The following is a 12,292-nucleotide window of genomic DNA, read 5'->3' on the forward strand; positions in this document are numbered from 1 at the left end:
CACTGTAATGCAGCTCCACCTACCAGCCATACTGACTAACATCCTAAAAGCCATCCTGTCTAGAAACCATTAGAAACACCTGCCTCAGACCCTAGTAATAGGTGTCCCAACCACAGACTCTACTATATATCCAGCAGCAGCTGTCTGACCTGACTCCTATCCCAGTCAGTGATTCCAGAGGCTATCCCAACAGCCCAGGGTCCAGAGAGGAGGTCTGTAAAGACTGGAAGAGGTGTTTGCTCTTTGAATACACATACAGCCAAAATGACACCAGCAAAACCAATTAATAAAGCTCCAGTGACCAAGTACAAAGAAGTAAACTACACGGAAAAGAATTTGAAATAATCACCTTAAAGAAGCTGAATGAGATGAAACGTAAGACAGATAAGTAAAAGAAATCGAGAAAACAATGAATGAATAAAATGAGAGCTTTAATAAAGAAATAGAAACCATCAAAAAAAAAAACAACCCTAGACCTGAATGAAGAACACAGTAACAAAATAGAACATTAACAGCCTCAATAGCTGACACAAATATGAACAAAAATCAGCAGGCTGGTATACAACAAGGTCATCTGAAATTAGCTGGTAGTTGTTTCAAGCTGGTGTCTGGAAACAAAAATGAAATTAGCCAGTTAGATGGAAAAAAAAAAAAAAAAAAGTAAAAGTAAAGAGTGCATATGGGACCTACAGGATACCATCAGAAAAACAAACATACATTTTTTTACACAGAAATATATACAATTTCCCAAGGAGGAAAAAAAAGGCTGAAATTAAGAAAAATCACCAAATAGTAGAACAGGACGTTCCCTGCTCATATCAAAATTAATTCAAATAATCAAATACCAAAATGTAAAAGCTATAATTATAAAATTCTAAAAGAAAACACTGATAAACATGTATAAGGTTGGATTTATTTAACAGATATATTTAAACTAGTTAGTCAGCAGTAAATGTAGAAGCAACAAAAGAAAACATTGTATTTGTACATTTTGACGTTTTCACTAAACATACAGTCAAAATATTTTTTTCCCATCATTTGTTGCATGGACCCTTGCTTGTTTCTGCTTTGTGGCTTTTACGTATAATGCTGCAGTGAACATCTGTAGCCTTGCTTTTGTTTGAACATGTAGTTTTATTTTCTTTTATTATATACCTAGCAGTGGAATTGTTTGACAAGATAGTAACTTTGTGAAGAGCTGCTAGGTTGTTTTCTAGAGTAGTCACACCATTTTACATTCCTACCTCAACATTTAAAGATCTGTTTCTCTACATCCTAGCCAACACTTGTTGTCTTTAAAAAATTTTTATCATCCTAGAAAATATGAAGTGGTCTGTAGTTTCGATTCTCATTGTCCTTATGACTAATGTTTGAACATCTTTTCGTTTATTGGCCTTTGGATATGCTTATTTCAGACAAATGTCTATTCTGATTACTTTTCTTCTGTTATCTGAGTTGCAAGAGCTTTAAAATATATGTATTGGTTATTTGATCCTTACATGATTTGCAGATGTTTTCTTATCTTTTGAGTTGTCTTTTCTGTTTTGATAAAATTCTTTGAAGCATCAAAGACTTAAGTTTTGATGGATTCCATCAAAATTTGTCCAGAATAGGCAAATATATAGAAACAGAAGGGAGAGAGACAGAACAGTATGGTGTTTTATTTTAATATCATGAAAATATTTCAAAATTAATTGTTGTGATGGTTGGACAACTCTACGAATACATTAACAACTACTGAATTGTACACTTTCAATGAGTGAATTCTAAGCTATATGCATTATATGTCCATAATGTTTTACCAAAAAAAAAAAAAAAATCAAAATAAATTGCATATCAATATATGTTTTGTACTAAGTAGCTTTCATTTTTAATTACATTTCTTTCGCACTCAAGTAATTCATGAAAGCCAGAAATAATTTCATTTGTATTAGTAATCAACACATGGCCTTTCAAAGTCTGTGACTAAAACAGGACTTTCCCTTTACCCACATTATATTATCTATGGCTAACCCTCATGGCAGTTACAACTAAGAGTAATATCATGGGTTACATCCTATGACAAGATAAATGTATTTTGAGTATGATCTGCCATAAAGGAAATCAAAACTGTCATTGAAAATTTGTACCAACCTTCCAGTAGTCAGACTGTAAACTGTAATATCTCTGATATGCAGATAATGCTGGAAAAGAAAACATAATTATTAGCCAAATCACATCCCATTTAAAAATCCACTGTAAGACATTAAATAGATATTTTAATATAAGCTGCCCAACATGCCCATCCATTAACAAATAAAAATCAAATAACCTAAATTTGATGGCTTACTAATTTAACCAGGTATATAAAACCATGATCAAATGTCACCCATGCACTCGAACAAACATAATATCTTAGTAATTACTTGAATCAATTTGACCTCCTTCAGGGACCAAAAGTAATGGCAATCTTCTAAAGGTATTCCCCACTACGATAAAGTTTTCTAATTTTTCTTAACATGCAATTCACTTTCTACAAAGATAAAAATTCAGTCACCTAAGGCAGAAAATAACTCTTTGTGATGCTTCCCTTTACACAATCAGTAGACTACTATGATCTATAGTTTAATTCCAAGTTAGGATGCCCTATGCCCTAAAACCTACCTAAAGGCAAAAAGGGTACTCAAATCATATAAAGCAGTTGTTACCGACTAACTAAAAAAACGCACAAAAATAAAATCACAAAATAAAAACATAAAAAATAAGTCATATAAGCACATTAGAATTAGTGGAAACATTAACAATGACAAAACTAGGAAAACCCATCACTTTATCCAATCAACTCAGAATCTCTGGAAAACAGCTAAGCAATGATTACATTGGTGGGGATAAGCTTTTAGGATAAACTATTGCAATAAATATCACCCAAAAGTCAAAAATAAATTGAAAAAAATGAAAAAGAAAAAATAAACTGAAAACAGCAGAATGCCAAAAGGGGCAGACTGAACATACTGTAATAGGCAGAGGATTCTGTCTTGAACAAACATTTTTACAAATTTCAGAGATTTTTACAATAAAGATGTAAACGTTAGCTGAAATGCTTTCACTGAATTTAACCACAAAAAGTTAAGGTGTGGGGGTAAGCCTATCGAGGAAAACTTGCTTTTTTCAAACACTCATAAAATGACAAGAGAGAATTTAAAAAAAAACAAATTTAATGCTCAACAGACAGTAGCATATATGAGAATCATCTCACGATATAGGCTACATTTATATTACCAAAATATTTACTTTCAAAACAAAAAAGTGCAAAAGAGTGACATCCAAAAAAGTAGCCTGAAAAGAAAAGATTCGTAGACACTTTCTCAAGAAAAGCAAACTTCAAGTCTCTCTACAGCTGTCTTAAGGGCACTATTCAAAATGGAGAAAATTTTACATAAGAAAATATATCAAGTTCTCAGCAAAAACAGTGAAAATCTATCTTATTTTAGCCTGAACTAATTTTTTCTCACACCATTCCTACTCTATCCCAGCTCAGTAAGATAGGACCACTAGACCCACCAAAATATAGCGTTCTCTCTTGCTCCTGTTTTAGGGCTAGGCTAACTTCTCAATAGATGTAAGCTACCAAAATTTCCCCCACTCAGCTCAGTATTGCAGAAACTATATTAAAAACAAGTGGGGACAGGCACAGTGGCTCACGCCTGTAATCCCAACACTTTGAGGGGCTGAGGCAGGTGGATCACAAGGTCAGGAGATGGAGACCATCCTGATTCACACAGTGAAACCCCGTCTCTACTAAAAATACAAAAAGTTAGCCAGGCGTGATGGCACGTGCCTGTAGTCCCAGCTACTTGGGAGGTTGAGGCAGGAGAATCACCTGAATGTGGGAGGCAGAGATTGCAGTGAGCCAAGATCGTGCCACTGCGCTCCAGCCTGGATGACAGAGTGAAACTCTGTCTGGAAAACAAAACAAAACAAAAAAAACAAGGGCAAATGACAAGACAAGAAGCTGCTTTGCTCTCCCATGCCCACAGTGGCTAACTGGAAACTCTAATCCAGGTGCAGCAGACCAGGAAAGTACTGATGCCCAACAGCCCTTGATCTAAATAACTCTGGGTAGATTCCATGTAAAAGAAGCAAGCAGACTAAAGACCATAGCTCCTACCCAGTGCCTGCTCCTAAAGCACAGGGATCATTTCAAGATTGGTGGCCATTATCTCAGGCTCCAGACCTTGAAAAGCAAAGGTTCAACTCTAGTGGAAAAAGTAGGCTTAAGATCATGGAATGCAGTAGTTTCTCTTCTAGTGTGAATTTATTCAGAAAGCATTTGGGGATGTTCAAGCCCAAGAATATCATGGAAAACATGCAGATTTTTACAGATAAGCATCTAGTAGCTCCAAAAGAGCAAGTATCTAAACTGCAGACTGGCTAGAAGTTTTACAGAGAGAAACAAGGAAAGAAATCTCCAGGGTTAGAAAAGTCCTGGGAGATAGACCTCAAGAAGTGTTGCACGAATGAGAAATGTGGGACACTGTTCAGCATAAACACTACAAGTAACAATTATTGGGAAAAAAAGAACAGAAAAAGGAACAGAAAGCCTGAAGAATACCACAGTGGTAAATTCCCACCATGTTACAGGTTATCTTTTTCCCTGCTATCCCACATTTGAAACTGAAGAAGCCACCATTCTGGAAGCACCAAAAAGAATGAAGGCAGGCAGGATGGAGCTAATCTCAGTAACCAAAGGACCAAGGAAAAAGGCAATCCAGCAAGACAGAAAACTGAGAATGTAATCTGTCCACTGCAAACAGTACAGAAAAAGAGTTCCCTCAAACCACCTACTCTACACACAAAGGTCAAGGAGAAAGCACAGACATCTATCATGTATCAGGCTACCTACTGCATTAATGTGAGAGGATGCCAATAAGGGAGCAAGAAAAGAATTTATCTGATGGCTGGTAATGAGGCTCACATGTCCTCCGCTGAAAGTAGCCTGGATTTCACACTCACATGGCAGAAACAAGTTGCCTGCACGTGCTAGTGGAGTCAGAGCACCCAGGTGGAAGTCAGGATTTTAAGCACTGGCCAGTAATACGGAAGCCTGGAAGAATAATGGAAACCATGTGGGAAGCCAAAACTCTCATTTCAGTTCAGCATTAACAAAAAGCCTAACTCAGTGAAGAATCTGAATTTTAACGTTCACCTGGCAGTAAGAAACAGCAATACCATTTACTGCAGATTAATATAAGATCCACCAACCAGGTGCAGTGGCTCACACCTGTAATCCTAGAACTTTCGGAGGCCGAGGTAGGTGGATCACTGAAGGTCAGGGGTTCAAGACCAGCCTGGCCAACAGAGTGAAACCCCATCTCTACTAAAACTATAAAACTTAGCGAAGTATGGTGACATACCTATAGTTCCAGCTACTTGAGAGGCTGAGGCATGAGAATCACTTGAACCCACAAGGCAGAGGTTGCAGTGAGCCGAGATAGCACTACTGCTGGGCAACAGAGTGAGACTCTGCCTGATAGCATAACATAAAACCTTTCAAGATCCAGTCAAAAATCATTCACCATATCAAAAAAAAAAAAAAAAAAGAAAAAGAAAAAGAAGTAAATCACACTGAATGAAAAAGATGGGAGAAATGTGTGAGTATATGATAACAAATTTTAAACTGGAATAAAAGTGCTTCAAAGAACAATAAAAAAAGGAAAAATGAGACAGTCACAGTAAAGAAACAGAAGCTACAAAAGGCAAACCAATGTAAACTTTAGAACTTATAAATGAAACAGTCAAAATAAAGAGCTCAGCTAATAGCCTCAGTGGCACAATGCACACAGAAACATCATTAAACTAGAATACGGAAAGATAAAAAACTAGTCAAGCTAAGCTAACAAGAAAAAATAAACTAAGGCAACGAAAGAATGCAGCCTCATGGATTTGTGGGTTATTAATCACAGAACTAAGTATCATTACACTCCACAAGGAATGCAGACAGAACCAGTTGTAAAATGTACTTAAAGATAGGTATGAAATTTCTCCAAATGTGAATGAAAAAGAGATGTGGATGCTAGCCACGACAAAGCTCCTAAACCCTTCAAGGGCCCTCAGACTAACACAGGGGACTGCCTGGAGATCACGCAAAGGCATTGCTCCAGAGAGGGAGGTCACTTTGGGACCAATGCACTGCTACAGCACTAAACAACTGCAAGTAGCTAAAACAACTGTGAGGAGCAATAAACTCCAATGACTCACATTTCCCAATATCAAAACTTTCTACAAAGGTACTGTAATCAAAACAGTAGAGCTAACATAAGGACAGAAATAGAGACAATGGTAGAATAGAGCTGAGAACCTGAAAATAATGTTTACATGTATGATCAATTGATTTTTTCACAGAATGCTTAGTCCACTTTTGAATGGGCAGTTCAATTTTCTCATGCAAAAGAATGAGGCTGGTCCCCCAACTCACATTAATATACTAAATGTAATCAATTATTTATTAAATATAAGAAGTAAAACCAAAGAAATCTGGGAGAAAATCTAAAGATTCTTCATGTTCACGAACACGGCAACAGAGAGGGCATCAAAAGCATAAGCAACAACAGATAAACTGAAGTTGATCTAAATTAGAAACCTCTACGCAAAGCTCCTTGTCAATAAAATGAAATGAAAACCTATATGATGGGAGAAAATATTTGCAAATCATGTTTAATCATGATTTATTATTGAGAATATACAAAAAACTCCTAGAACTCAGTAACAAAAACACAAGTAGCTCAACTAAAAAATACATAAAGAATCTGAACAGACATCTATCCAAAGAAGATATATAAATGGCCAATGAGCACCTGAAAAGATACTCAACAGCATTAGTCACTAGGGAAATAATGCAAATCAAAACCACTATGAGACTATCGCTTCACACTGTAATGGTTACAACAGGAGGTGTGGGGAAATAGTAAAAAATAAGTGTTGGCAAAAAACTGGAAATCTCCTCCTTTAATAGCAGGATAGTAATAATGGGTACAGCATCTGTGGAAAACAGGTTTTCTTACAAAAATTACTGTTTTTTCAGTAATAAAAATAGCAAATCCACTCCCAGCTAACTTGTCAAAAGAACTGAAGGCCGGGCACAGTGGCTCATGCCTGTAATCCCAACACTTTGGGAGGCCGAGGTGGCTGGATCACCTGAGGTCAGGAGTTCGAGACCAGCCTGGCCAACATGGCGAAACCCTATCTCTACCAAAAAAAAAAAAAAAAGACAAAAATTGGTTGGGTGTGCTGGTGGTTGCCAGTAAGCCCAGCTACTCAGGAGGCTGAGTTGAGAAAATCGCTTGAACCCAGGAGGCAGAGGCTGCTGTGAGCCATGATCACGTCACTGTACTCCAGCCTAGGTAACAACAACAAAAAACAATTAAAAGTGGGGACTCAAATACATGTCTGTATACTAATTTTCATAGCACATTCTGAACAGCCAAAAGGTAGAAAAAAAAAAAAAGGAAGCATTCATCCAAGATGAACAGTAAATTGTGGCATACACGTACAATAAAATATTCAGTAATAAAAAGGAACAAAGTAGTGATACATGCTGCAACATGAATGAAACTTGCAAATATTCTGCTGAGTAAAAACAGCTGACACATACAATATGATTTTATTTATATGAAATATCAATAACAGGCAATCCACAGAGACAGAAAGTAGACTAGTGATTGTAAGGACCTAGCTGAAGAAAGGAAGAAAGAGTAGCGACCAATAAAATAACATTTTAACCAAAGAAATATACACATTGTAAACTGTTTTAAAGAAACCAAACAGGTCGGGCATGTTGGTTCACGTCTATAATCCTGGCACTTTTGAAGGCCAAGGTGCACAGATCACCTGAGACCAGGAGTTTGAGACCAGCCTAGACAACATTGCAAAACCCCATCTCTACCAAAAATACAAAATTAGCCAGGAATGGAGGCAGACACCTGTAATCTCAGCTACTCAAGAGGCTGAGGCAGGAGAATCACCTGAACCCAGGTGGTGGAGGCTGCAGTGAGTCAGATCACACGACTTCATTCCAGCCTGGGTGTCAAAGTGACACTCTGTCTAAAAAAAAAAAAAAAAAAAGAAAGAAAGAAAGAAAGAAAAGAAACAAGGATCTATGTCAATGATTTATTGCAGCATTATTCACACTAGCTGAAAGGTGGAAACAAATCCAGAGTCCACAAACACCAATGGATAAACAAAAAAGTGGTACACACATACAAAGAAATATTAATAAGCCTTAAAAACAAATGAAATTCTAATACATATTATATGAATGACTAAATTAAACACATGACAGGTAAAAGAATCCAGACACAAAAGGAACAATAATGCATTATTCCACTTATAACTTGCCACGGAAAGATATGTTCATACAGATCAAGGTGTAATATAGGCAAACAAGGGCTGGGTGTGGTGAATACGAATTTATAGCTGAATGGTTAGAGAGTTTTGTTTGGTATGACAAAAAAAAAAAAACTTTTGGAAGAGTGGTGATGGCTATGATGTACTTACTGCTAAAGAAATTTAACACTTAAAAGTGATTTAAATGGCAAATTGTGTTATATACATTTTAACATTAAACTTTAAAAAAAAAAAAGAAAAATCATTTTTTCTGGAATAAGTAAAAATCTCTCTCTGGAAGGGATGGGAAAATTCAAAGATCAGAACGACTATCCATAGTCATAGACTATCACATACCTAAAGCATATGAATGATAAAATTTCAGAGTAAGGGTAAGAATAACAGATTTTCTAAATTATCATCAAAACATTTCCAACATGAAGGACATGAGATGCTGATTCACAAGGACACATAATAGACTAAATTAGGCCTATTCTAAAACATATCAATTTGAAACTTCGGAACTATAGTTCTATATTCCCAGTTTTTAGAAAATTAGTATTTTCCTAAGTCTTCAATATCCCCAGCACCTGTGACTGTCTAACCCAAATGATCAGGTACATCAATAGGACAACACTAGTCCCTGCCAAGTCGACTTTCTTGCCTTTCCCTGATTATGATCTAGAAACATTCAAACACATCAGTAAAATTCTCTCTAGTCTTTTGCTTCAGTATTCTGTGCTGGGTAAGGCCACTTTCTGTGAGTACCACCTACATTACCCCTTGTGTGGTATGCCAGGCCTGCCTCTTCTAGAACCTGTGAGTAAAACAAACCCTTTAATTTCATTTGCCTCGTCAAGTATAATCTCCACAGCCGTAATGGAACAATCCTTAGCAACCCCAAAAAGACCACTTACTCCTCTATTTACAACATAAGGACAAAGACTTTCAGGGGTAAGGCACTGAACAACAGGTCACATGAAAAAAATTGTTATTAAAGAGCCTCAGACTCCATACCAGCAATTCCAACACCAAGAAAATGGAAAATAACTTCCAAAATTATGAAAAAAAAAACTATTTCCATCCTAGATTTAAATATTCAGATTATTAATTTACAGTTGCAACGGTAAAAGAAAGATATTTCACACAAACATATATGTGAAGTCTCAAAACATTATTTCTCACGAATCTTTCCTTAAGAAGGTACTAAAGAATGTGCTCGTCTAGAAAATATTATACACTGGCTGGACATAGGAGGCTTACACCTATAATCCCAGCACTCTGAGAACAAGGCAGGTATGGATTACTCAAGTTCAAGAGTTTAAGGCCAGCCTTGGGTAATGAAACTCTGTCTCTGGAAAAAACACAAAAATTAGCCAGGCATGGTGACTTGAACCTGTAGTTCCAGCTACCTGGGCAGCTGAGGTGGAAAAATGGCTTCAGCCACAAAGACAGAGGTTGCAGTGAGTCGACATTGAGCCAGTGCACCACCACCTGGAAGACAGAGCAAGAACCTGACTCTAAAATATAATGAAAAATAAAAAATTATATACCAACAAAGAAGATATGTGATAAAGAAAACAGGGGCCGGGCGCGGTGGCTCAAGCCTGTAATCCCAGCACTTTGGGAGGCCGAGGCGGGTGGATCATGAGGTCAGGAGATCGAGACCATCCTGGCTAACATGGTGAAACCCCGTCTCTACTAAAAATACAAAAAAAACCTAGCCGGGCGTGGTGGCGGGCGCCTGTAGTCCCAGCTACTCCGAGGCTGAGGCAGGAGAATGGCGTGAACCCGGGAGGCGGAACTTGCAGTGAGCCGAGATCGCGCCACTGCACTCCAGCCTGGGTGACACAGCGCGAGACTCCGTCTCAAAAAAAAAAAAAAAAAAAGGAAACAGGAGAACCAGAACAAAGAAAAAAGGTTCCAAATGGCATCTATATCCCAGATAGAATTTAGGAATACAATGACTCAGGACATACACATACTGATCTACCAACATCTGCTATTCTTGTATTTCTTAATCTGAAAAATGTCCAGTTAAACCTGGTTTTGACTATTATATGTGCACACCTATTTTTTTAAACCACCTCTATTATCCTCTTCACACACTACAAACTAGATCACTAGAAGGCCATCTCACTCCCCACAGAAGTGTTCTAACATGACCATAATTTGAATTGTCCATTCTCTCCCTCATCTTATTTCCTCACAAATTTCTAGTACTTGGTACATATAAGAGCCTAGTCAGAGACACTAATTGTAAGAAGTATGTTGTCCTAAAGTCTGTTTCTAAAAATCAGTTTTATTTATGCTGGGGTATTTAGTTTTTCAAAGCTAAAGAATATCCAATCATTCATAAGTGGTTGAAGAAAACAAAATTTCAAGGAATCTATAAACTCTATGCCTAGAACTACCATGAATTTAGTAAGCTCTTATGATTGAAAGTCAATTTTAAAACTCAACTGTTATTTCTTATAGTACTAACAATAAACAACTAGACACAAAAATTTGGCACCAAAAATTTAAATATTTACATCTCAGTATAATAATATATTTAATAAAAAATGCAGGATCTGTATGTTGAAACTGTCAAAACAAGAAATTACAGCACAAAACAAATGAAAAGTCATTTCACTTACATGAATCAAAAGAATTACTACACATAGATAAGATGAACATCCTTCCTAAAATAATTAATAAATTCAACATAATCCAAATGAACCCCCAAGGATTGGCTTGTCCATACCTGCAAAAAAGTACTCCCTTGAGTGTAGGCTATTGATAGTGACTTCCTTCCAAACAATATGATATGGAAAGAAGCAAAAAGAGTAACTTTACACTGGAGAAACCTAACAAACAGTGCCTCAGCCAGTAAATAACATTAACATTGTTAAGTCATGTTGACAGTATGTATCTCTGATGACGTGATAAAAATGCACTTTATCCTTATAACTTTCCTCCTAAAAAAAAATGATAACCTTAGTTTAATCATGAGAAAAACATCACATGATCCCAGTTCAGGGACATTCTACAAAATAACTGACCAATACTCCTCAAAACTACTAGCATCATCAAAAGTAAGGAAAGCCTGAGAAAGTTGTAACAGACAAGAAGATCATAAGGAGACATGACAACTAAATGAAATGAGCTATCCTAGTCAGAACTCTCAAAGAGAAAAAGGAAAACAGGGAAAAACTTAAAAAAAAATTTTTAATAGAGACTTTAGTTAATATTTAAATATTGCTTCATAACACTGTGACAAATCTATCATCTTAATGGAAGAGCTGAAACGGAAATGGAGTATATACAGAAACTCTCTAATAACTTGTAAAATATATCATGCACTTGACCATATCTATAAAAAGTAAAAACATTATAATCCTATTGTCAACCACTGTCCTAGATAAAGACATTAGGAGAGTACTATGGTCAATCTCCATTTTCAACCTATAAAGTTTAAAATTCATATTCAGAATTTATGAGGAATTTATTTACCTCTTATAATTTTGACTATCACCTCATGTACTTAAGCTTACCTGTTATATTTTAAGTCATTTAAGCAAGTTCTCAAGATTCTGTCTATTCCATCAGTCGCTGGATCTTATCATTTAAAAAATCTTAACATTTTATGTCTTCTAAATAGGTTATTAAAATTAATGGCTATTAACAATCTCCTTCAATATAGTTTCCCTGTTGAATTTATCTTATCCAAAGCATTGTCCTTATTTTGAGTATTTAAGTTAAGCACCGACCCATGGATAAAATTCCTAGTTCTACTGTAACCCAGGCTTTCCTGAATTCTTAAACAGAGGATGGGACAAGAGTGTAAGGATCATTTATTTTGATTTTTTTATACTGCACAATGTCTGTTTCATAATAATTGCAGTAATTGTCTAATTTATTCTTCTCCTGGTAAACCAAAATTCATGCA

General features: G+C 36.2%; 1 protein-coding gene across 12 annotated transcripts in view; it reads right to left on the reverse strand.

Moving 5' to 3' along the window:
• LOC116272355 (histone demethylase UTY) overlaps positions 1-12,292 on the reverse strand; it is a 140,879-nt gene that overhangs the window by 106,744 nt on the left and 21,843 nt on the right. For all 12 annotated transcript variants that reach the window (XM_031661053.1, XM_031661059.1, XM_031661056.1 and 9 more), the window contains exon 4: positions 2,134-2,183. In XM_031661053.1, coding sequence (XP_031516913.1) covers positions 2,134-2,183 — 50 coding nt within the window. The remainder of the gene's footprint in view (positions 1-2,133; positions 2,184-12,292) is intronic.

Source organism: Papio anubis, chromosome Y (genome assembly GCF_008728515.1).
Source record: "Papio anubis isolate 15944 chromosome Y, Panubis1.0, whole genome shotgun sequence".
NCBI classification, from domain to species: Eukaryota; Metazoa; Chordata; class Mammalia; order Primates; family Cercopithecidae; genus Papio; species Papio anubis.